The sequence below is a fragment of the Candoia aspera genome, chromosome 1 (assembly GCF_035149785.1).
Source record: "Candoia aspera isolate rCanAsp1 chromosome 1, rCanAsp1.hap2, whole genome shotgun sequence".
NCBI lineage: Eukaryota > Metazoa > Chordata > Lepidosauria > Squamata > Boidae > Candoia > Candoia aspera.
The window spans coordinates 194,030,122-194,057,571 of NC_086153.1; the positions used below are offsets into that span (position 1 = coordinate 194,030,122).

Genomic DNA, 27,450 nt, shown 5'->3' on the forward strand with positions numbered 1-27,450 from the left:
CCCAGAATCCATCATTCTTTCTGTTAGGAAGAAAATACCAATTCCTACTTCTGACAAAGAAAGATCTAAGAAAACAAAACAGTATAGATATATTCTGCAGTAAATAAATATTATTATTTAATGGCAGAAGAGTGCACTGTTGTTCTTGGTTAAAACAAAGAGGTGAACAGTATTTCCATGTATAACAGGAAAGGTGCTTCCAATACAGCATGGACATGACATAGGTACAGCAAGCACCTCATGTCAGATCAGAACCATTTCCTACGTTGGATCTGAATACTGGTCCCAAATAAGAACTGCCCTAGGTCATTGCCGAGACAACTTCATGGCTGCCCCTCCTGAAAGGACCACAGGAAGAACATCTTATCAAAACACCTTAGCTATCAGGTTCACAGTATCACCAGATTTTTTTGTCTACATACTTATAAGCAAATTCACCTAACTTGTTACAACTTATGTTTATGTACAACCAAACTAATGCAGAAGTTGCCCTCAATTTTAACCCTTCTCCACAAGGAAAGGGAACAAACTGAATCTGCAGCACCTATATGGGAATGCAGTATATTTATTATAAACAAGAAAAGGCATAGTGTTTTTATTCCTGTGAAACTGTAAGTTTCTGACAGGTGTTGAAATCTGATGAATATACCTAACTTTTGTCATTTCTTCTTTAGTCTGTGGCACTTTTCCTTATCTGTTAGTAAAATGGAAGCATTAGAAAGCAGAACTAGCATATACAGCATCCTACTCATTTCTCATTCAACAGCAGAAACGTGAGATACATTATACATATTTCAAATTTACATTAGGATGTCCTGGGAGATACCCAATGGTTCCTTTTTCACATCAGAACAGAAAGTGCTTCCATTCAAGCAACTGGAGGTGGGGAGTAAAGAGTCAGTTTTTGCTGATTCTCTTAAGCAGTACAGCTTTCTATGAGATATTGCATGTTCTTCCCCTCAATCTGCAACGGCAGTTTTCCAAAGGGAATTTACGTTGATAGAAAAGTGTGTTATCTTTATAATAGTTACCCTCTGGGAAGGATTATAAAGTTATGAAACAGACTTCCTACTTATAAATTCAGCGAAGCCAGATTTTATTCCTTTCGGAATTTTTCTCCTTCAAACAAACATGCAAATTTTTCTTGTGGGGAAAAGATAGCCACGCAGCATATAAAATGCACTCTCACAGCTAAGCAATGAATTTTCTAAAATGGTGATTATCGGGACCATATAAAAAAATCAGTATTTCTGAAATAGTTGCTTTATGGAAAGTATTTCACTTAGAATAACAACTGTTCCAAAGATCAAAGTGACTGACCTTACCTTGAAAGGGACAACGAAATAGAACAGCAATGTAACATTCTGAATAACATATTCGAACTGGAGAACATCCATTCTCCTTCACTTGAGAGTTCTGTTGTTATATATGCTGGTTTTGTTTATTAATTATAGTTCTAAAATGTTAATATACTTTAATATTAACATGTTATTTCTTTAAAATGTAAGGAGAATTTGACTGAAGGTTTGTATTTTCAGACCAACCAACCAATTTGCAGTGTGCTTCTAAATTAAAATGTAAATGCAATACAGTATGCTTCTGGCAGGTAACATAGAAATAGGATACATAAACCATGAAATATTAAAACACAGCACACCGTATTACACATAAAACTTGTTTTTCCATTTCAAGTTTATTAAAACTTTAGCAGTACAAATGATCCAGATCGTGGGTTATCAAAAAACCAAACTGAAGTCCACATTAAAAAAAAAAAAAAAAAAAGTGTTCCCCAACGTGTCTCTAGAACCTAGAAGCAGAGTGGAAACCGTAAGTTCATAAACTCATCCATGCCTGTCTTCATCGGTTCCAGCACTTGATTCATGATCAGATTTTTTATCTTTACCGTGGGCACGATCTCTCTCCTGATTTTTTGATTTTTGGTTGATCTCTCTTTCTCTTGAGGAACGAGACCTGTCCCTTTCCTTTTCCTTACTCCTCCGTGAGTAGGACCTTTTCGATTCTCGGTCCTTGCTGCTCCTCCTTTTCTTTGAGTCGGGACTTCTATCTTGATTTCTACAGGACTTTTTGCTTTTGTTTGTCTCAGAGCTACTGCTGTCACGGCTTTTGGAACGCATCTTTTTCCCAGCATCTTCCTTCTTGCGGGAGCTTTTGTACTCGTGATCCCGATGCCGGTCTTTGCTCCGACTTCCTTCCCTCTCAGAGCTCTGTGATTCCTTCCTCCTCTTGTGCTCTCTCTCTCTGGATCTTTCGGGTGTGCCTCGTCTGTCTCTACTCTGTGACCTTCCTTTCCTTTTTACCTCCTTATCTCTGTGTCTCGAGTGATCTTTACTTCGGCTGCGCCCCCGCTCTTTACTTCTGGACCTGGCTCGCTTGCCCCTGTCCACGCTCTTACTCCGCTCTCTGGCCTTACTGTTGGAACCGTGCTTGTTTTTCGGCTGCTCGCGTTCCCTGCTCTTTGAGTGTTCGTGTTTTCCCCTATCTTTGCTTCTAGTATGATTCTGGCCGTTACTTTTAGACCTTCCCCTCTTGCTCTTCTCCTTGCTTTTGCTCCGTTCTCTGCCATGACAGTCATTATATTGGTCTTTGTCCTTCTCTCTGCTTCTGGATCGCATTTTCTTATCTTCATGTTTGCTGTATTTGGAGTCTCTCTCTTTGCTTTTTGATACCTCTTTGCTCTTGCTCAGGCTTTTGGACCTGGCCCTTTTTTTGGCTTTACTTTTGTTATGTTTGTCCTTATCTTCTTTCTCAGAATTCCTCTTTGTCCCTCTGTCTTTACTGCCAGATCTGGGGTCTTTGGGCTTTGTTTCTTTTTCCCCTCTTCTATCTGGACTTTCAGAAACCTGCCTGTGGTCAGGTGCTTTTCTTTCTTTTCCTCTTCCTGGGCTTCTTTGATTTGCAGCATCCTTCTTGTTTTCATTAACTTCACTCCTTCAAGACAAACAAGCAGATAAACAGACTTGAACATAACGCTAGTGGAATCATCTCACGTCATTATCTGAAGCTACGTTACAAACTGGACTCAGGTGCAGATACATTTAACGAACGGCAGAAAGAAGCACCGCTAAACCAGAAATGCTACGGACGGATGGAGAAACCTGCTGTAGGAGTCAGGTGGTGATCTGGAAGAATGAGACGGTCCCTAACGTTTTGGTGGAAGAACTTCCCAGGAGTGGAGAAAGGAGGCACAGATACTTGCTTCCTTCAACTCCTCTGCACATGCTTTAGTCTGCATCTAAGCAGATTATTTTTTTCTTCTTTTTCTTCTGAAAAGGTCCTACAGCAGCAAAATGGGAATGGAGAAATCAAGCACTATTTGCAGGAGTTCCATTGCCACCCTGGATATAGTACAAAAAAGGCTACCGCTTTGGTCGCCTCTTACTTGTCTCCCTTTATCCATCTTTCTCCACTTGATACTCTCATCCTTTGTGCTCTCTGCATCTCCTGTCTCCAGTGTGGAGGCGTCTCGCTGCGTCTAAAGCGATCCCTTGACCTGGATCTTGAAGGTGTCCGGTACCGCTTTGAAAACAGGAGGAAAAATTAGCTAAAACGAGGTGTGAATCCTAACTTGTACAACAACTGTCATAGGTCTGATTGCAAATTCTACATTTAAAACCTCAATTTAATGGACCATTTGGGGGTAAGGGCTGTTTGTTGGTCCAAATGTTCAAGCGAGATAAACTGACACAATTGATATAAAAATGTCCATTAATGTTTATGCAAATAATGTAAATGACATCAATTGTCCAGACTGCCATGGAAACAATGGACTTTCCTGTTGAGGGTGACATCTGAAGTAAAATTTTATCTGTTGCACCTGAAGAATTGTGGTTTTACTGTACAATCAGAAATTCATAGAATAAAATTAGCTTCATTGTGCAGCTGAATTTTTAAACTGAAAGTACAGTGCTCACTGAAAACAACAAAGTAATAGAAGAACAACAAAATCATAAAAAGAAAAAAAGCATCGTCTGGGAGAATACAAAACTATATTTAGAATCTTAAGGGGAGGTACAAAACTTTAAACATCCATATTCAATACTTCTATCTAAAACCATGTTTGTACAAATGAAGCTCATCTACTATTATCTTTATTGATAAAACTAAGTAGAGACCAAATATGTTTAAGCAGTCTTTAATTAACATATTCCTTAAGACTTTTTGCTGCTGTGTTTGCTGCTGTGTTAATTTTTCAATCAAAGTGATTTCTCACACTTTTAAATACCTGTCTTTCAGTTTTCCAGTGTCTTGCTATAATAAATCTGGCATCTAACAAAAAAAGGAATTGATTTTTTTGTGTGTGTTACTGAATTCTGGTATGCAAATCCCACTTCAGATCTGTTTTATTTAATAAATTACATTATCTTCTTTTTGAAATAATTATTTCTTTATAATTCTCATTTGAGAAAATCCAATTAATAAATTTAATTTTTAATTTAAAAATTATTTTTATTAAGGCTTTGCCATACTTTGGCTTCAGTTCTAAACGTTTGATCCTTGAAAAAGAAATACAAAGCTTTAAAAATTGGTTTCCTTGGGAGTAAGGATTTACTGGGGAGTCATGAATTTTTCCTTAGCAGATCTTTGTCCCTCAAGAATGAGTGAACATTGGATGATTTGGGGGGAATACTCCAGTGCCACTACATAACAGCCTTCAGCAGAAGGCAATCAAGTATTGGAGACTGGTTTTTATGTCACTCCAAGGTATAGAACAACTTAGCAATAAAACGTGTGCACACTTGCTGGTATAGGAATCCACAGGGGGAGAGTAATAAAACATGCACCATAATTTTAAGGTCAATGTATCATGCCTAGGATGTCATCATTTTGACACAATCTCAGCTGGTTGCACAAACCACTTCGTGCTAACCAACCTGCAAACACATACTGCTTTCCTTGGCTTGACTATCCAAACTTAGCATGATATATAAATGCAAAAAGCTGGTTTTGTTTGCTAAGCTTACTGGCCTAACGATGGATGGATGACATTAGATACCGCACAACTAAATCACAGTTTAAATGTATTAAAAACCAAAGAAAAATTAAATTGCAAAAAACAAGCATACCCTTGGTCCCCTTCCTTTTATTTTTCGTCCAGATCTTGTCACCAACAGCCTTCTCTGATATGACGTTTGACAATTTGATGGGTTACTAAAATTAAGAACATAGAAAAATCACTGCAATTTGACGATGATTTATCACTTTCTTCTACAATCACGTATTTCTGAAGTTCACAAGCTGCCAACCATGCTAAGCATTTCCTTCTTAGAAAAGAATTCAAATATTCAGTTGTGAGGTGACAGTATTAGTAGCAGTAACAGTAAACTATGAGCCTTAGACCAGCAATACCAAACTAAAATACAACCAAGAAAATACAGGTAAGATATAAAAAAGCAGTTTCCTTACATTACATCAAGATGATTACTGAACATCATGCAAATTAAGTGAAAACAGTAGATATAAAAATATTGTTGGTTCCTCCCTTGTAAGAGTCTTTATCAACTTATCAGGGAATAAATCCTACTGCAGTGTGCTAACTTTCAAGTAACAATACTAAAAACTGTGTTGGTAATTGTTTTAATTAAGGGTTTAAAGCTATTTTAGCAGTTTTTATGTTGTTTTAGTTGGTATTGTTTTAATAAGTTTTAGGGCAATTACTGTTGCATTTTTTAAAACTGTACACATATATATCTGTTCTGAGAAAAGTAGCTCAAAAACTTCCAAAATAAACAAATAAGGCTGATGGCATAGAACAGACTTAAAATTATTTTGAATCATTGTCTATATGCAGGAAATAAGTCGGCATATGGTTTACACAGATCACAAATTTGGGTTACTATGTCAGTCTTAAACATACATTAAACGTTACCTTTCCCTTTCTTTTTCTCTGTTCTTTGTCTCTTTTTCTTTTTCATCAATTTTGGGAGGACTTTTCCTCATCAGAAATCTGTTTTCTGGAACAGGAGGAATCTCTTCTGGACGGACTGTAGAAAGTGGCTGTTGTGATTCAGGATTTTCTGCTTCAGTTTCACTAGCTGAACTTAATTTATAAAAGAAAAGAAGTTATTTACCTGTATTTTTAGCATGTATTAAGTTTTCAGATGTCAAAACATATTTCAAATTTATTATATTTTAGACTTTGTGTTGGAAAATGTAAAATATTTAATTTTCTAATTTGCACTGTACTACAATTTTTCTTATGCCTTGCTAGTTCTAATGGCAGGGTTGAATATGAGGACCTGCTTTTTTGGCCTTTTTACTAACATAGCAATTAAAGAAAATTCCTCCTATTGTAAAACACTGAACATATGTGGGTCTGCAGATTTAATCATGCCTATGTTGATACAGTTTCTGAGCTGCTTAAGGTACCAAAAAGGATCCACACTATTGTAAAACTGCTGGGTTACCCTCCTAGGAACAAGAGCATTGCTCTTCAAGTATCTCAGGCTTCATCCTAAAGGTATACTTAGAATTATTATGATTTCAGAAACATAAAAAGTCTGTTTGATAATGAACATATAAAGAGATTTATCTCACAAATAGACAAACTGAAAATGACAATGGAAAATGTACCAATTCCTTCAAATTATTCTTTGCGGTTATAATGCAGGAAGGTAGATTTTCTAATGCTTTCATAGAAATCTTCCCTCCTCTCTGTGTACCTCTTTTTGCTTTTTTTCCTCTTTTTCTTTTCCTTCTTATGTTTCTTAGAGGTTTTTTTGTGTTTCTTTTTCTTTTTTTTTGTTTTTTCTTCAGCAGCACTGTCAGAATCAGTTGATGAATCAGAAGAAGTTTTTGAATCGCTTGAACTTTCTGAGTCACTAGATGAAGAGGACGACTTGCGTCTTTTCTTCTCTTCCTTCTTGGCTTTAAATGAAAGCAACAGAAAAGCAGTTACTGCCTAAGGATAAAAAAATAGTATTTTCCTCTCTTGTCCTGTTTCCCCCCCCTTAATTTCTGTATATTAAAGCAAAGAAACAAATACAAGTTACTTCCTAAGCATGCCTTTTCGTATGTAAAATGCTAAACGTTATTCATCAATTGGTTTAACTATAATCATAAGAGTTGTAACTGTATCACTTTCAAGCAGAAATGTACTGTTATACCCCCAAAAGTCTTCTAGAGCTTCTTGATAAATAATTTTAACAAAGATACTCTCTGGAGTTTAAAGCATTAGAATAAGTCAATTAATTTATGCAAATGTTGATTTAAAAACAAAAGGTTAAAGTTGATTTTTTTCTTGGCTGCACTTGCAATCTGGAACAAAAATAGCAGACTATTATTAAAAAGATATTTTAATCTTACCTTTGGATTTTGGAATTAGTTCTCCACAACTCATTATTCTCACTTCTGCATATGGTTTACTAGATGCATCTGTCTTCTGATTTTCTATTTCTCTTACAACTTCTTGCCCCGAGATCACTTGTCCAAATACAACATGATACCTGAATGAGTAAAGCATAATTTTAATAAGTGAGTGACATTTCTATCTCATTGAAGAATTCAACAGAATTTTCCAATTACAAGTAAGAGACAAAAGTACATACCCATCAAGATGAGGGGTAGGCTTAGTTGTTCTTTAGATGACACCAGGGGCAAGAATTTAATAAAAGAAAGATCATATTAGTATCAAGTTGAGAGGGAGAGGGCACAAATTTGGTGTACTATGACAGAAATGAGAAGATATAAACAAAAGGCATTAAACACTGGAACTGCAACCATGTCAATACATTAAAATTTATACAAAAGTTTCAATTAAATTATTACTGTAACAGTACCTTAAATTCAAAGAATTTATTTAAACAAATATATCCTGTATTAGTCTAGTTTTGAATGAGGTATTACACCTGTGACAGCACTATACTATATATGGCATGTATGTTCAGAACACTTCTACACAGGAACTATTTTTTCCGCCTAAAATATTTGATAGTATGAAACAAGCTAAAGCAGAAAACTTCTGTCAGGCATCCCATTTCTGTATAAGGAATGTTTTTATATGGAGACACTTTTAATAACGTGAGCCATCATTTGCAGTACAGTGTAGACTCAGGCTCATTCATCGACCAGGCCATAGCTTCTTCTCATTCATAAGAGATGCCATGTGGTTCAGTTTCAGAAGTACAATGCTCCTGAAGTAGTTGGGATTACACCAATTTATTATTTCTGCAAATCTCTCTAAACTTCTTTACCACTGAGTAAATAAAGTGTTCTAGTGTACATTTATTTTTGAAGAGGCAGCTTATACTTCATAAAAAATTGAAGGTAAAGAAGCAAAGATGACAAAAAGATTTCTGAGGGCACTGCAGTCCTCACTCTATTATTCAACCTGTACTTTAATTTAACAGCAGCTGGTAAACTTGTGGCCACTGAGTTTACACCGGAGCTTATTAAAGCAGATTAATATTTTTATTATAATGAAGGAAAACTCCTATTTTTTGTTTGTTCTGAAGTCCGGTTATTTCATTCCCTGGAATGATACTGACACTTCCCTTCCTCGTCCTGAGCAGACATAAAGACTTATCAGAGAGGCTTCCCCATTCGCCTGTTAAACTTCTGCCGGCACTGTGAGAGGCAGGGGAGGTCTACCAAGCACAGGCCTGTCCTTAGTTTCATAATGAATAGAATTGTAAAAATAGCATCTTCTGTTACGTCTGGAATATTTAACAATACTTGTAAATAACCATTAACTTGCTCTGACAATCAGAGAGTATATGCACTAAATAAACATTATCCGCATTCAGCTAGTATCACTATCTAGCCCTTAAAAAGCTCACAGTTATCACACATTAAAATGAATGGTCTTTTATGCAGGCACTGATTAGGTCACAACCACTTAGCTTCCACAGTGCTACAGCACCCTACGCACAGCATTTTTCTGAGTTACAGGACTGTAACTGTAATAGCTCCCCCTATTTCACAGGAGATCTTGATTCTAACACAGAGTGTGGCTATCTGTAATTCTATTTATTACTTCCAGTTTGGAATAGAATAAAGCAGATAGATACACCGTTTACCTCTAAGAACAGGGAGCTTAACCTTGTAATTGTGCTCCTTCTTGGCATAACAGTCTTTGAAATAAAGTGGCAGAGGGAATTACAGATATTGTGCTTTGTAAGTAGCAGAAGGAACACAGTAAAGAAACTGAAGTAGTGCAAAAAAACCTGAGGTGAGGTTTATTATCACTCATCTATATTTCCACACTAGCAAGAACTAGTTTGGTCTAGTGGTTAAGGCAACAGGCTAGAAACCGGGAGACAATGAGTTCTAGTCCCGCCTGAGGCAGGAAAGCTGGCTGGGTGACCTTGGGCCGGTCACTCTCCCTCAGCCCAACTCACCTCACAGGGTGGTTGCTGTGGGGAAAATAGGAGGAAGAAGGAGTATTTGGTGTGTTCGCCACTTTGAGTTATTTGTAAAAATTATAAAGGTGGGATAGAAAATAAACAAACAAACAAACTATATTTTTATGGCGCTTTGCATTATGTGGTAAACCTTTATGGTTTTTATCTGGAATATGCTTTTAATGATTATGTGGAGGAGAATCAGTTGCTTGCAGTTACACGTAGAGGCAAGTATTATGTTGTGGGACTGAGATTTCAGGGAGGAAAAGGCCTATTAATATTATACTTTAGTGCTTCTGGTTTCTCTCCCCCCCCAAAAGAATTACAATGGCTTTACCAGCTTGTATTTTGATCTGCCTGTGATGTTAAATGCCAGGTTGAGTAATATTCTCTCTCATCCCTAAACGTGTTTAGATGGGAATGCTGACCTGCTGTATATAATCAAGACTTGGATTGTGCAAGATTAATCTCTTCAGTTGCGCTCTCCTGTTCGGCACCCCAACAGATTATGAAGTCAGGGAGTACCAATTCCTATAGACTAGCTTTCCTCAACCTGGTACTTCCATCACTCCTAACCAGAGGGACCAATGAGCTGCTGTCTGGAAATTCAGGACGTTGTAACCTAACAAGAGAATGTGAGGATCTAAGATTCAGGACTTCAGCAAAGGATCGTTACCTTGTCGTGGTGCTGGAGCTTGAGCACCTCAATGATGCCATGAGCTAAACCGTGAAGGGCCACCCAAGACGGGAAGGTCATGACAGAGAGGTCAGACTAAATGCAATCCCTGGGGAAGGTAATGGCAACCCACCCCAGTATTCTTGCCATGAAAGCTAAATGGATCAGCACAACCAGAGATATGTTGGTACACCATCGGAAGATGAGACCCCCAGGTCGGAAGATGGTCAAAATGCTACTGGGGAGGAACAGAGGATGAGTTCAACTAGCCCCAGACGTGATGACATAGCTAGCTCAAAGCCGAAAGGACGGCTAGCGGCCGACGGTGCTGGTGGTGAACGGCGAATCCGATGTTCTAAGGATCAACACACCATTGGAACCTGGAATTTAAGATCTATGAGCCAGGGCAAATTGGATGTGGTTATTGGTGAGATGTCAAGATTAAAGATAGACATTTTGGGCGTCAGTGAACTGAAATGGACTGGAATGGGCCACTTCACATCAAATGACCACCACATCTACTACTGCGGACAAGAGGACCACAGAAGAAATGGAGTAGCCTTCATAATTAATAGTAAAGTGGCTAAAGCAGTGCTTGGATACAATCCAAAAAACGATAGAATGATCTCAATTCAAATTCAGGGCAAGCTATCTAACATCACAGTGATCCAAATATACGCCCCAACCACAGATGCTGAAGAAGCTGAAGTAGAGCAGTTCTATGAGGATCTGCAGCACCTACTGGACAACACGCCTAAAAGAGATGTTATTTTCATCACGGGAGACTGAAATGCTAAGGTGGGCAGTCAAATGACACCCGGAATTACAGGTAAGCATGGCCTGGGAGAACAAAACGAAGCAGGACATAGGCTGATAGAATTTTGCCAAGACAACTCACTCTGCATAACAAACACTCTCTTCCAACAACCTAAGAGACGGCTTTATACATGGACTTCACCAGATGGACAACACCAAAATCAGACTGACTACATCCTTTGCAGCCAAAGGTGGCGGGCATCTATACAGTCGGTAAAAACAAGACCTGGAGCTGACTGTAGTTCAGATCACGAACTTCTTATTGCACAATTTAGGATCAGACTAAAGAGATTAGGGAAGACCCACAGATCAGCTAGATATCAGCTCACTAATATTCCTAAGGAATATGCAGTGGAGGTGAAGAATCAATTTAAGGGACTGGACTTAGTAGATAGGGTCCCGGAAGAACGATGGACAGAAGTTCGCAATATTGTTCAGGAGGCGGCAACAAAATACATCCCAAAGAAAGAGAAAACCAAAAAGGCAAAGTGGCTGTCTGCTGAGACACTAGAAGTAGCCCAAGAAAGAAGGAAAGCAAAAAGCAACAGCGATAGGGGGAGATATGCCCAATTAAATGCAAAATTCCAGAGGTTAGCCAGAAGAGATAAGGAATTATTTTTAAACAAGCAATGCGTGGAAGTGGAAGAAGACAATAGAATAGGAAGGACAAGAGACCTTTTCCAGAAAATTTGAAACATCGGAGGTAAATTCCAGGCCAAAATGGGTATGATCAAAAACAAAGATGGCAAGGACCTAACAGAAGAAGAAGAGATCAAGAAAAGGTGGCAAGAATATACGGAAGACCTGTATAGGAAGGATAACAATATCGGGGATAGCTTTGACGGTGTGGTCAGGGAGCTAGAGCCAGACATCCTGAAGAGTGAGATTGAATGGGCCTTAAGAAGTATTGCTAATAACAAGGCAGCAGGAGACAAAGGCATCCCAGCTGAACTGTTCAAAATCTTGCGAGATGATGCTGTCAAGGTAATGCATGTTATATGCCAGCAAATTTGGAAAACACAGGAATGGCCATCAGACTGGAAAAAATCCACTTATATCCCCATACCAAAAAAAGGAAACACTATTAAGAATGTTCAAACTATCGAACAGTGGCACTCATTTCACATGCCAGTAAGGTAATGCTCAAGATCCTGCAAGGTAGACTTCAGCAATTCATGGAGTGAGAATTGCCAGATGTACAAGCTGGGTTTAGAAAAGGCAGAGGAACTAGGGACCAAATTGCCAATATCCGCTGGATAATGGAAAAAGCCAGGGAGTTTCAGAAAAACATCTATTTCTGTTTTATTGACTATTCTAAAGCCTCTGACTGTGTGGACCATAACAAATTGTGGCAAGTTCTTAGTGGTATGGGGATATCAAGTCATCTTGTGTGCCTCCTGAAGAATCTGTATAACGACCAAGTAGCAACAGTAAGAACAGACCACGGAACAACGGACTGGTTTAAGATTGGGAAAGGAGTACGGCAGGGCTGTATACTCTCACCCTACCTATTCAACTTGTACGCACAATACATCATGCGACATGCTGGGCTTGAGGAATCCAAGGCTGGAGTTAAAATCGCTGGAAGAAACATTAATAATCTCAGATATGCAGATGATACCACTTTGATGGCTGAAAGCGAAGAGGAACTGAGGAGCCTTATGATGAAGGTGAAAGAAGAAAGTGCAAAAGCTGGTTTGTAGCTAAACCTCAAAAAAACCAAGATTATGGCAACCAGCTTGATTGATAACTGGCAAATAGAGGGAGAAAATGTAGAAGCAGTGAAAGACTTTGTACTTCTAGGTGCGAAGATTACTGCAGATGCTGACTGCAGTCAGGAAATCAGAAGACGCTTAATCCTTAGGAGAAGAGCAATGACAAATCTCAATAAAATAGTCAAGAGCAGAGACATCACACTGACAACAAAGGTCTGCATAGTTAAAGCAATGGTGATTCCTGTAGTAACATATGGCTGCGAGAGCTGGACCATAAGGAAGGCTGAGAGAAGGAAGATAGATGCTTTGGAACTGTGGTGTTGGAGGAAAATTCTGAGAGTGCCTTGGATTGCAAGAAGATCAAACCAGTCCATCCTCCAGGAAATAAAGCCAGACTGCTCACTTGAGGGAATGATATTAAAGGCAAAACTGAAATACTTTGGCTGCATAATGAGAAGACAGGACACCCTGGAGAAGATGCTGATGCTGGGGAGAGTGGAGGGCAAAAGGAAGAGGGGCCGACCAAGGGCAAGGTGGATGGATGATATTCTAGAGGTGACGGACTCGTCCCTGGGGGAGCTGGGGGTGTTGATGACTGACAGGAAGCTCTGGTGTGGGCTGGTCCATGAAGTCACGAAGAGTCGGAAGCGACTAAACGAATAAACAACAACAGCAAAGATTCAGGAAGTCTGTACCTATTTTGCAGACTCAATGCATGGACACAGTAATGGACTAAATGAGCTTAGTTTAAAAAAGATGGAGTACCTGTAGCACATTATTTTGTCCCAAATGAAGGATATTCAATTTGTTTTAGAAAAAATTGTATCCCTTTTAACAGATCAAGCCCGGGGGATGCTTGTTTATTCACACGTTTGTCAGAGGTATAATAATTCTCTGTGGCACAAAATGTGTTTTACAAGTTTAGATTGATAGGTCAATTATGACCCAACTTAGATAGAAATAGTCTGGCTTCATTAGCCCATGTTCTGATAGCCTTTCATTTAGATATGTCAGTGTGTGTGTCTTCACTGGCTCTTGGGCCCAGTGGCAAGTGTTGTCACTGTCAAAGCAGTGGAGACTGCTTACAGACAGGAAAGAAAAGAGCACCTTTTCTAATATATTTCTGCTGGGATAATTATCACAAGCTGCGGTATTACTATCAAAGAATCCTCATATTTTATGTCGAGTTGTTATTACTCAGAAGCAAGACTTTTGGTAGTAGCTTACAGTACACCTTTAATAGACAAGTCCATCTGGAGGCTCCTCTATTATATTTTAGTCAACAAGAAAAAAACATTTTTATTATATTGTTGAGTTTTCTACTGCTCTTATACTAATGTAATATTTTGTGATTTTAGTTTTACATACTTGGCATTTTTAGGCATTTTGTGATGGCTGTTGTTTTTGCTGGGTTTTGATATACCATACTCTTTTTGAAATAATTTTTAATTTTTTTCTAATTGTATTTCTGTTTAACTTGTGTATTAGATATAGATCTCCCATAATTCTTAGAAGTAGTTAAATAAAAGCATTAACTCTGTTCTAAAGGTATTTATACTTTATAAACAGAAAACTATTTCAACAATTCAAAGTTCTTACAATTTAAATCATAAGGAGCTCCATCCAAATGATGGAGCTAGCATGATACTTACATAAAAAACTGTGAACCATTTGTATCTTTCCCTCTGTTGGCCATTGAAAGGAGAAATTCTTTGTTGTGCTTTACAGCAAAGCTTTCATCTAAAGAAAGCGTTTCAATTACTTCAAAAATCCAAGTTATTACCTTGCACTGGCATTTTTGTAGCATTTTAAATTAGGACTGTCAAGCTGCACAAATGTATCACTGCAGTGTCAAAGAGTATTCAAGTAGATAAAACTAAAGACAAAGATGTATACTATAATTCCGAGTATAATGGACAAAAATATAAATATTATTTAATACTGTTGAATTGGCATTACCATATGATAAATGAATGCAGAAATACAATTGTATAGTAATTCATTAATCTGTTAAACAAGAACAGAAGACCTGTCAATGTCTCATTCCTGTTATCCAAAAAGACAGGTGTATTTTTGTGGGGGGGAAAAAAAAACCTCATTATGTTTTGCTACATGCAGTTTATAAAAATTTGCCAAAAGCAATATGCTGAAAGAAATACTGTATTGCTATTTTTAAAATACTTCATGAATAGCCCTTTTTTCAAAAAAGGTAATTTGGAAATTTAAAACAAAAATAAATTTCAATTACTTGAGCAACAGACTTGCTTGTAACATCTTTGTACCATAAAAGAGTCTTATATGACTTGCAGTAACATCCTTTTAATACCATCAGCTCACATTTCTAGGAGCATGAAAACTCTGATTGGTCAGTCAGAATCAGCACTCAACCATCTTCTACTTTTTACAGAGAAAGGCAGAAACAGTAAGGTCCATTCATTGGCCTGCCTGATCCAACTGCCAATTAGCATTCATCTTTCTGCCAAACTACCTGTTCAAGTTAAAGATATGTCAAATGACTGGAATGATGTTCTATCTCTCTCCTCAGATGTGAGCACGTTTGCAAGGAGGGCTGGTTTGTTAGCTACCATTGAAATGGTTAAAGCTGGGCTTGGCAAAAGGGAAGTTAAATGGAGATGAGATACAAGACTGTCACACACCTCAAGAAGAAAGAACTAGCTACCTTAAGAGAAGTAGAAAAGAGGTGAGTTGGTATGCCACTGATTATGAGATCACATGAGGCCAGACTTTTAAAGTTCTAAAATAACTGAACAGTTTATGATCCTCATTCTGAGAACCTAAAACAGATTATGATCCTTAATAAAAGTTATTTTGCAGATCAAGAGCCATAAAATATGTTGTTCCTAGTATGTTCTTAATACAATGATGGAGTTGCAGGCTAACCTGATAAGCAATGGTTCTTACCTTCAAAAAAGCCACCATAAATTGATTCTCCTCCTCTCCCATTTCCTTGTATGGAAAGAAAAACACACTTCTAAGAAAAGATCATGCAAACTTTAATATATTTATAGTCAAATTGAATGTCTTCACAAAAGAGATATTGTTATGGCAGAAGTAACAGAAAGATAGCCGGTTATTTTCCTATCAGTCTAGGCAATTTAAGGCGGACATTACTGAAAGCAGAATGAGTGTGTTCATATTTTTCTTATATTTTTTACAAATGAATTCAGAATTTTTTAAAAAGGAAAAAATTGGCAGTACTAAGCAACATCTTTATAAAAGCATTTTGCTTCAAAACATCACAGAAATTCTTTCATAAACTTAGACAAGAGACTATCATCCTGAGTTTTTTCTCCACAAAAAAGAGAGATCACAATTATTTAAATCCTGTAAATGCTGTGTTTACATTTGAACAATCACAGGCAATAATCTGGAACAAGTAATGTCATACCTTCACTGAAGTCACCACCTTGGATCATGAAATCTTTCACAACTCTATGAAACAAACAACTTTTGTAATGCAGTGGCTTCTGGGTTGATTTTCCAACACCTTTTTCACCTACAAAGAGGAAACAGTTTAATTCATATTAATCTTTAATGACAGAATCTCACACAATGAAATGCAAGTAAAATTGTAAACCTGCTTTTGGTGTTTTTTAAAACTCTAAATGCTAAGCCTACAAAAGAAAAAAGGTCATATAGTATTAACAACAATAGTCAAATAAAAAGAACCAAATAAAATATTATTTGATTCGGTGAAGTGTCTCTATAATAGGCAAAATCCACAGAACTTGGCCCATTCATTATATCATACAGGTAGTCCTCATTTAGCAACTGTAATTGGTTCCAGCAAAATGGTTGCTAAGTGAATCATGTGACAGACGGGGGGACTGTGAAGATTACTGGTTGCTGCCATCTCATTTAGATAAAGTTCTTTCATGCAGCAATGCCAGTGCTACTCTCACTCAAGTGTGTGTTGTTGTCAGGCACAGAAATTTGGGCCACAGTTTCCCCTGTCTTTCTGGCTGCAGAAAGAGACACCTAGAATGCTCTGAAAACTTTAACTAATCTAAGGGCTTCCACATTTCAGCACAACACCAAGACAGAGCAAAGCCATCATGACCATGTTTTTAAATTGCTAAAGTGTGTGACACTTAACAAATAGTGATTAAGCCATTTTATATGTATGAATTAATACTAAAATACTTCAAAATAGTTCAAAAACAAATATATTTATATTTACCAAGCTTAAATATGTAATATTCTGTTAGATTTTTATGCACTTTGTGATATTATTCTTAAGAACAATTACATCAGCATTAGACTTATATAGCAAATTTATTTATTTTATTTATTAAATTTATACACTGCCCATCTCACTATGGAAGTGACTCTGGGTGGCTATGCAAATTACTCAAGCAAGGAAAAATACCTACAGACCTGTACAAAGGCAGCGAAAATTCTCACATGTCTTTGGGCAAACATCTGAAAATAACTCAAAGACAACTCTTCCAGCTAAAATTAAGAAAAAATATATATAATTACATTTATATTCACTAACTTTAAGGATGCAAGTTTTCATACATGAAAATGAACCACTTATTCTAAATCAGTTCACCTATGCATTTTAAGATTGGCTCAACATTTAACATTAAAACCAGCAGTCTTACCAGGGGTATTATTGATGGCTATGTCAAAAAAACAACGAGGTCTTTGGGTTTTCACTCCCATGGCTTCAGAATGTTATATCTGAAACAGAAAAACAAAATCATAAGGAAACTTGATTATGGCATACTAATAAATAAAGAATAGTAGGTAAGATATTAAAAGGTTTTATTATTTCTTGCAGAGAAAATATATAAATATAGACAATAATGTTGCACAGAAAATATTTTGGTTGGATTATATTTATGGGCTCTAGAATGAACTGAGTACTAAATATTTATATCTAGGAATGACCACATTGGGCAAGCCCAAACTGTGTAACAATCAACTTCCAATTCCTTATGTGATCATCCTTCTAACTGGGGAAGAGGGGAAGGAAAAGCAAAACAATAATATGCCAAGCAATGAACATATTATGACCTTTTCCTTCCATCTCTTCTTTACCACTCTTACCATTCCCTTACAGCTTACTCCAGGTATACCAGATGATAAGGCAGAGATCAAATTACAGGATGCAAGAACCACTCAACAAAGCAAAGTAATTAAGTTTTCCATAAAATATTTCAGTTCAAAACTTTTTGGAGGATTTTTTAATGTTTAAAATTTACTGAAATTGAATTTCTCCAGGTTATCAATTTATATTTTATAACCAAAAATATATTCACAATATTTTACAACTGTAGAGTTTTTTTTCAAGAGTCCAAAGTATCTGAACTACTGATCAGAATAACTTACGAAGGTTTAAACATTATATTTAAAAGTTGGAATACCTATAAAAATTCAAAATAGTTAACATGATAAAACCCTTCCTAGAAGGGTGTGGATGATACATATAGATACCAAAATTTTCTAATACAGTATAAACATCTAGAAGAAGCCAATTACAGTCTTCAAATTGCAAGAGTCGATTTAGAGTGTATCCCTTCACTATGTTACTAATTTTATAAAACAATGCATTTCTATGGATGGAAAAGTCTATAGGAAAATACAAGAATGAAAAGTTTTCCCACTGTATGTCACTACCAGCACTATATGTGTATTTATACTTCATTTAGAAGGCAATGATAATTGCTGATGGATGTACTGACTCCCAGATCTTGTGATCTCACCTTCTTTGGCTTTTTCTTTTTTTTATTTACTTGCAGCTGTCCAGGAATCTGTAAGATTTATTCCCAGGTAATTATATATGGGGCTACTCCCTCAGTAAGGCCATAAAGGCTGAAATCCACCAGGCTTCTTTGTTGCCTGTCCCTTGCACCTTTTTTGAAGAATATTCTACAAATAGTTTCTGTGAAATTGTAGCATTTTTCATAAGACAATTTATGTTAAAAAAAAAAACAGGATTACAAATTAGAAGGGAAGAATCACAATGGAACCATAAAACCAACAAAACTGCATATAAAGATGGTGTCAATCTGATTATGAATATTTTATATATATGGCTAAGACTTAGCTGAGATGCCATGATTGTATAGTATATATGGGACTGTGGCTTGATTCAGATCACACTTAGCTGGAGCAGGAAAGGCAACTAGCAGTTTTTTGACATTCAGAGAAAAAACAATATTTAAGTATTCCCTATACACCAGGATTACAAACCATGGTTTGACTCTAGTGCATAATGCTGAATGGAGCACCTTCAAGGTATCTTCTTTGAAGCTATGCACTGAACCTGCCCTGCTTCAACAAACCTGAAAACATGGCATCAGAACCAGATCACTCCGGTTTGTTTGTTACAACATTAATCTATAAAATTACATAGAAAGAGTAGATGTAAAAACTATATGTGGGTGCAAACTCTGGTTTGGATTTGCAATGAGCTATGGCTAGTATTAAGTAAATGTAGAAAAGAATGGAATATACGGAAATGGATAGTTCTACATCTATCCTACCTTACAAAGGCATTAAGTAAATTAAACTTTTGCACAATTATGAATCCAGAAAAGGCAAAACCTTTTAGAAGCTGGTAGTCAAAATGTGGTTTCCCCAGCATAATATAAATCACATCATCTCCCTATTTCATCTATCACTCTGCTCACACTAGTCTGTACACTTCCTTAAATACTGCAAGATAGATGGATCTGCTTAACATTGGTCTCATGCCCCCTCTAGCTGGTATTATTTCACACGTGACAGGACAAATTCTGATGAGGCATCATATACCAAAACATGGAGAATTAGCCAAGTTCCAGTCTAAGCAATGTCTAGGTTAAAGCTACAGACAAGAAAATAAATAATGGCTGAATGTTGAATGGCTGAAATTCTAGATCATGACAGAGACAATATTAATGAGAAGAAAAATAAGGTCAAAGCAACGCTCTGCACTGCTTTCCCTCTTGAACTTCTGACTAGTTGGATGCTACATTTTCAACTCTTTATCTTACATAAGAAAGCCAGAAACCATGTCATTTTTGATTACTAATTCCTATATAATACAAATTTATGTTTTATGCAACTGTATGGAAATTGTAATATATCTGCAATGAACGACTGTTATTCCAACTTTGCAAGCAGAGATAAAGTATGAAACAACACTTCTTACTCAGTGTTTATATTTTCTAAAATTCATTTTTAAAAAAAATATTCATATCCTCTTATACAATATTTGTATTAACATGTTCAAGCTGTTGCACTGAGTTATGTATTGTACACTCAGTATGAGAAGTTATATTAATGACCCAATTTGGATATTGCAATAAATACAAATTATTTTGAATTTTGGTTTATCAAGAAAAAGCAAGCATGCTGATATATATCATGTGTCCAGTTTGGTTCTACCAGTGAGTTTCTAACCAGAATTTATGGGTTAATCCTTTCCTAAGTAAGCCAGATTCTTAAATCAGAAAAAAACCTCTCACCTATGATTCTGGTTTATTAAGTGAACAAGCCAGGATCACAATTCAGTAGAAAATTAATCAAACCACAGTGCTTTTAGGTTTGTTTAGCTAATCGCAATGATATGAAGTAGGGATGTGCAAGGAACAGCTAGTTTTGGTGGTTTGTAACTGCTTCATTTACGTTTGTTATGGATGTGGAAAGAAATGGGTCTGTTTTGTTCCTGATATGAACAAAAAAGATTATGTTTCAAGCAGAAGTGTTTTGAGGGGAAGAGAAAGAGTGGGAAAAGCCAAGGACATCAGCAGTAGCTGAGAAGCAGGAGGGAGAGGCAGGGCAAGCCATTGGGAAGATGGGTGTGAGTAGGCTGGTAAGATATGCTGCCCTGATAACCACTGCGATAAGGCACAGGCCAGAACGTGGATGGCAATAGCTGATGGGAGGGAGAGAAGGGAAGGTGCCAGGAGGATCAGTAGATTTGCCATTCCCTCTTTCCTAGGGCTGAGAGGGAGTGACTGGCCCAAGGTCAGCCAGCTGGCTTTGTGCCCAAGGCAGGACTAGAACGCACAGTCTCCCAGTTTCTAGCCCGTTGTCTTAACCACTACACCAAGCTGGCTCTCTGTCTGGACTTTACCTATTTTTTTGACATATTACCATATTTTTTGACATATTTGTCAATAAAACTTTTCTAGACAAGTAAATGTGGCAAACAAAAGGAATACTGAATAATGGGTCCCATCTATTTAACAGCAGTGACAATTATCATACCAGTGATTGTGTTTACAGAAGTGTGATCTCCAGTGAGGAAGTCTCCCCTCATCCTGATGATTATCTTTAAGATACACTACCCTTCAAAACTGTAACCTTAATTCCCAATGCCTTATGTAATTGCAAACATGTGAAACAGAAATGGATATATTTGCTTTGTCTTTCTCATTTATTTATTTATTATTCAAATTTATATAGCCGCCCTTCTCATATGTATGGCTCTGGGCAGCTTACGAGCAATTAAAATAAATATAAAAACAACAAAAAAGAACAATAATAATAATTTGGTAACAAGAAAAATAGGTAAAAGCATATAAAAAACCATCATAAAATATATTAAACAGCCAAGGTAATCCCATTAATCAAAGAAACTAGTACAGCCAGTGCACCAGCTTCACCACACAACCTGGGTCCCCATGCCTGTTGGCAAACCATATCTTCAGGGCCTTGTGAAAAGCCAGCAAGGTTGGGGCCAATTTAATCTGTGTGTGTGTGTGTGTGTGTGTGTGTGATGATGATGATGATGTTCCACAGGGCAGGTGCCACAGCAGAAAAGGCTCTCTTCCTGGGTCCTGCCAGACAACACTCCCTGGCTGATGGGACACGCAACACGCCTCTCCGGCCGGACTAAATAGGACGGGTAGATGTAATTGGCAGTCCCTCAAATAATCCAGTCCCATGCCTTTCTTACATAGAAGCCAAACTAAACAAAGTTTTTAAAGGTTAGGATACAATTGTTTACATGCAACAGATTCCCTTAATACTTTATGTACTTGAAGGAAAAGCTAGGTTTCATTTAGTTTAAAGGTGGTTCATCTTAGCTTTGCTGAGCATAGATAATGAAGGGAAAAGTTTTCTGTCTAACTTCCAGTAGTAGGGAAAATCCTTAAATTCAGGATTCTCCTAATTTTTTTAAGTACAGTATCAATTACCAGTTTTCACTGGCTAGCAGTAGCCCTGCTGGATCACACAGAAAATCCTATCTAGCCTAGTGTCTTGTTTCTTAGAACAACTAGAAGCCTGATTAGAACAAAAGTGGAAACAAAGGCAGACTGGGTGGGTTTTTCTGATACTTAGAGGCACACTATACAAACTGTGAGATGAGTTTGGGGAGAACATGTAAATCAAATTTTCTGAAATTTCCACTGCCTAAATAATTGAGACCTTGTTAGCATGTTATCTGACATACATTTAATAAACCAGTATTCTGAAGAAGCCAAATAAGAATGAGTGGCCTGCTTTCCCATATTGACAGCAGAACTCCTTCCCCTGTCATTAGGGCAGAGCAGGCCATTAATTTCTTGGAAGGCTGAAAAGATGCTACTCACTCTTGTGCATAATGTTCCTTGTGTCTCAGAGGCAGTTTAGGCAACTTATGGTAAATAACTTTACATTTTTACACATTGTAAAAAGGGTTTTACAGAAAGTTTGATATTTACAAAAAAAAAGTTTTACAAAAAATCTGATTCTTTTCTAATAGTCAAACATTGTAATATTAGACTGGGGTGGATCAATAAAAAGCACTTGTGTGGTTTAAATGTTCTCTTCAAACAAACCTAAGCTACTCCTGTTTTTTAAGAATGTTTGTTAAATATTTTAAACACGATACTAGCAGCATAATTTTATGGCTTCTATACTCACCTCATAGCTATATTTAAACAGAAAAAGTAAAATATAAAGTTCTCAATGCTCTAGCCCAGGAGTTTCAAACTCATGGCTCATAGGCCAAATGTGGCCCTTCAAATAATTTATTGCAGCCTGCAACAGTGCTTTAAGAGAAAAGAATAAGCCCAACATGACATGGATCTCTTAGCTGGTGAGGTCTACACCAAAAGAAGGCAGCAGTGCTCCCTGATGACTTAAATGGGTATTAACAAGTAAGGTGAGGGAACAACCAAGATCAGCAACCTGTTACCCTACTGCTGACAATCTGTCCTACTGTGCATGCAGTGAGGGAGGTATTTTCTATTGTTCTGGGTCCTAGGTGAACTGGCACCCTCTGGTTCTCTACCTCCTTATCTCCATTAATCTGTCCAACTAATTTGCGCTTGCCAGGCAACAGGCAAAGACATACAAGACTACGGCATTCACTGGGTTCATTGCAATTGTTGATGCCCATGGCTCCAAGTTAAGAAGTGTGGCTCCACACCTGAGCAGGACAGACAGAAGGGTGGCTCAACCCCTAGGCTTGCATCAAGGCACTAGCCAGGGCTGAGGCCTGCTCTTCCCTATCTGCTTTTCCTACCACCTCCATGCTGCAGCTCCTCCTTGTTATCAGCAGCAGCTATCTACTTCAGGTGGCTTGCTGTGCCAACGTTGCTACCTCCTGCCTGTGTGCCTCAGGTAGAGGAGAGGCCCTGTATAGGGAGACAGTGGCAGGATCCATGAACCCAGTGCAGAGCGATGGCTCAAGCCCAGCTCTGGTAGGAAGTACTTCTGTTTGGAGTTTCAATGCTCCCACATTATAATAGGGTTGCTGGGGACCCTTGTGCAAAACCAGAACATTACTATCTTAGCTGCTCTCCACACAAGAGCTATCCACCACATACCTAGTTCAGCAGCAACAGCAATCCAAACTCTCACTGCACAGCTATCACTGCAGCTAAAGTGAATAAACCCCAGAATGAAAAGTATTGCAATCTTTCAACTGTTTTCATTTCCCTTTTCTGTATCATTTCTAATGATAGAAATGATAGATCACTTCTATCTTATTTAAGAAGAAACAACTGGAAGCTTATACATTATTCCAGATGTGGCCGATTATTTCATAAACATATTGCTGTACTACGTACTTACACTGAGTCTCATGTTTCATTTTATTGTTGGTAACTAGATTTAAAGTTTGCTTTATGCTTTCCTAACTGAGTTAATATCACAAATTTAACTACCAAACTCAAACCGATGGAGTTCAAATAGATCACTTCCAGTACAGCTTGTAATACATGGTGGTACTTAATTCTATCCATTATTATTGAAAGAAGGTAAAAAATTAAAACAGAATTAAAAAGAAAATTAAAATTTAATTAAAAAGGAAAGCTAACAAAAAAGGAATTAGAAGAAAAGCAAACAAAAGGAAAAATATTTGGATGAGTATACATGCAGTATATATAATAGACACTTAAACAATCATGTTCAATATTACTATCCAGAATGACAGATGCATGAATAAAGATAATCTATTATGAAATGATTATCTTTCAATAAACCTATTTTTAATTTCAGGGTTCTTCAATTCTCTCTCCTATTGTCTGAACTTTTTGGGCAAAGCAAATTCCCATACTGCTGCTACTAATTTAAAGGAAGGTGTACATCAGTTTTCAAATGGCTTATGAAAACAAATGTATCAACTACAAGTATTAAATCAATGCCTTAAAAATAGATAATAAAACCAACTGCAACAACTTATAACAAATCTTGGATGTTCTTCCTGATTTCTTTGAAACTGAGCACTGGGCACTGAACCTTACTTGCAATCACAACACAAAGTTAAAATGTTTAACAGAGCAGACTGCCACTGCTAGATTAGCTTCATGGTTCATCCTTCATGAATTGAATTCTGTGCCACAAGGAATTCAAACAAGATTTGTCAAATTCAGATCACAAGTCATTCTCCCAGAACCTGTTGCATTTGACATTATCTTTTAAATAATACTGAAGAGATTTCCTTAATTTTAAATGAAGTAGATGTATACCAATATTCAAATATTGTTAATGATATTAACAATAGGAAATGTAGGAAGCAGTGAACTGAGGAAAGAATAATCAAACTGTCGTATTTGAAGCCCAGTTAAATTTATGACCAATCCTCCTGCAAAATACATTCTGTAACAGAGTTTCCCAACAATAATCAAATCTCTAATTTTATTAAATCTGTCTTCCCATACCTTGTACTGAATACATATATCCTCATGTTTAAGAAAAGGAGAACTGAGGGAGGAGAGATCAAGAGCCAATTTTTGCTTCCACTTAGGAAATCCAATGCAAACTTAATTTGTGCCCCTTGGACATTTTGAATTCCTGAAGATATAAATTGTCATAACTGAACATAAAATTGTACTACTTCATCCAATAATTACTCTGCAAGATATCCTTTTCAGCATCTCCTTACCACTCAGAATACATTTCCTTATATAATTTGTACTTTTCAAAAACCACTACTTATGTTTACGTTGCAGTTTTCTTCAGAATTTCAAAATTATAGTATTGTAATAAGCAATATGTGAGGACGTTTTTCAAATAAAGTGCCTCATCTTGGAGCATACAGTAACTGATAGTAGGCAAACTCCTGTAGAGTATGGGAAAATCAGTACAAAAGGAGTAACAACACACAGCATTAATACAGCTTTTCTGGAGTATGTAAGAGTGATTCCACTTTATCACTTGATTCATTTAGTTCCTCCCCTTTCCATTGTGTCTGTTCATCTTACCACTTCTTACTCTTTGCATTTTTTTTACCATTTGTTTATTATTTTGTGCAATTCTCCCATTATCTTTCTTCTCTTTTCCACCAAGTTATTTACGATGAAGCCGACCACTTTCTTTCATTAAAAAAAAAAGGCTGTTCAAATTAACCTAGATCTATTTCAATAAACTGGAGGGAAAGGGGGTAGCTTTTATTTTGTCTATTGTAATACTCGCGAGAGAGGCCCAGCGGGTTCATGTCCCTGCACAAGTCGCCCGAAACAAGCCCCACAAATCACTATTACAATCCGAGACCCCCTTCCCACCCGTTGAAGGCCCCATGTTATCCTTCAGCCCTTCTTCACGAAATTGCTTCCCCTCCTCCTTCTTCCTCTACTTGTTGAGGGGTCGACGCTTCTCTCTTCAAGGCCCTCGGGATCAGCCCTGACTCTGAATGAGAAAAGGCCTCTTCCCCGTTCACCCCACCCCCCGGGTGAGCGTGAGGCAGATTCAAACTGGAAGAGACGAGCCCTCCTTCTTTCTCTCCGCCCGCCCGTCCAGCTCCCAGCTCCAAGATGGGGCGTCTTCTCCCTCGGGCTACCCCCGAAATTTGCCGGCGGTTCCTCCGCGGACCCGCTCCGTCGAGGCTCTTCTGGCCACTCACCCGCCCGCTCGCATGCGGCCCTCAACCTCCCTCTGGCCGCGCTCCTCACCACCTCGCTGCCGCCGCCGCCGCCGCCATGTTAGGATCTGGTGCAGACGGACTGCGTCAGTGGAGGAGGGGACGAAGCGGGAAACCCGGAGCGGCTGGAGGCTGGCGCGGGCGGAAAGGAGGGGAGTACGGGCGCGCGTGTGCAAGCGCTGTGTCGACGTGCCGAAGAGTCAGAGGCTCTGGCGGCAGGTTGTCCCGCCTGGCACTTCAGCTGGGCGGGCAAGGGGGTCTCGAGGTCCCCGCTCCGCAGCTGGGCCTCCTGCCACCCTCTTGGGCGCGCTGGCCCAGCTCGGCAGAGGCAGCCAGGCCAGGCCTCGCTTTTGGAGTCGGCGGCGAAGACGGCGACGGGATGCCCTTCGTTCAAAGTTCTGTTTCCGCGATTACTAAACACGTTTCCTACATCTTAAAAGCAGTGTTTCTCAACCTTGGCAACTTTAAGACGTGTGGACTTCAACTCCCGGAATTCCCCAGCCAGCATGCTGGCTGGGGAATTCCGGGAGTTGAAGTCCACACGTCTTAAAGTTGCCAAGGTTGAGAAACACTAGTTAAGAGGAACGTTTCTAGTCTCCTGCCCCATTACACGAAACATCAGCGGCGTGACTGCACCACGAGGCTGTATTGCATGTTGACACCACGACCCGGTGTCTCTCCGGCTAGATTAGTTAATGTAGGAAAATGGGTATTGCATAAAGATTTTGTCGAACGCGTTGCTGTTTAACACCAGAGTCTTTCAGGACATAAGCCTTTGCGGACTGCACTTAGCTTTATCAGAGGTCATTTGCTGCCATACCCCATTTCCCTCTGGATCCCTACAGCGCCTTTTTTTTAGGGTCTATTGTAGTCCATACAAATTTGCAGAACGATCAGGCTGTCATACTGGAAGAAGGCAGCCTAGACTTTGCCTGGACAGAACCTGGGAGCAATATTTAAAGACTATTGACAGCACAATACACACAGTTATTCGTAATTAAGGCTCAATAATCAATAATTTTGATGCACGCTACTGTCACCGATTTTGATGACCTTTTCTATTATTTCCAACATCCCATCACATGTCAGCGTATGTGTAACTTTCCAATAAGTAGTTAATAATTCAGTTTAATCTACAGTGCGAACCTTAAGTTGCATCTCTACCAAATTTGATAACATCTCCAACTTTCTTATAATCCTAATGCCTGATAAACCACTTTGTCTGCATTATATATGTAATAATAGTAATAATGTATTAAACTTGTATGCCGCCCGACTGTCAACGACTCCGGGAGGCTCACAACAATCAAACAAAGAAATTACAATAAAAGCAAGATATGCCACCGGCAGAAGTAGAAATTTGCCTTTTTTGTTGTTTACATTGTCAACGTCTGAGTTCTAGCGTGCGAGAACGAACCGTTCCTCCTCTTAAAGACTACAATTCCCGAAAGACAACGAGATTGTCGGTAAGGCACGCTGGGAAATGGAGGACAGTACCAGATTCTTCGAGCCGGCATTGAATAAACGATTGCGGAAGCCAAGGAAGTGCGATTAAATACATTAATCTATTGGAAA

General features: G+C 38.1%; 1 protein-coding gene across 1 annotated transcript; it reads right to left on the reverse strand.

The window, feature by feature from the left end:
* Positions 1–1,674: 1,674 nt before the first annotated feature.
* PPIG (peptidylprolyl isomerase G) lies at positions 1,675–26,019 on the reverse strand. The gene is made up of 13 exons (XM_063318217.1): positions 25,858–26,019; positions 17,195–17,273; positions 16,965–17,039; positions 15,976–16,083; positions 15,489–15,533; positions 14,219–14,306; positions 7,566–7,595; positions 7,324–7,463; positions 6,681–6,885; positions 5,888–6,058; positions 5,085–5,169; positions 3,401–3,537; positions 1,675–2,949 (listed from the first exon to the last, which is right to left on the reverse strand). The coding sequence occupies exons 2-13, from the start codon at positions 17,253–17,255 to the stop codon at positions 1,842–1,844; spliced, it is 2,253 nt and encodes a 750-aa protein (XP_063174287.1). The 5' UTR covers positions 17,256–17,273; positions 25,858–26,019; the 3' UTR covers positions 1,675–1,841.
* Between the last annotated feature and the right edge of the window lie 1,431 nt (positions 26,020–27,450).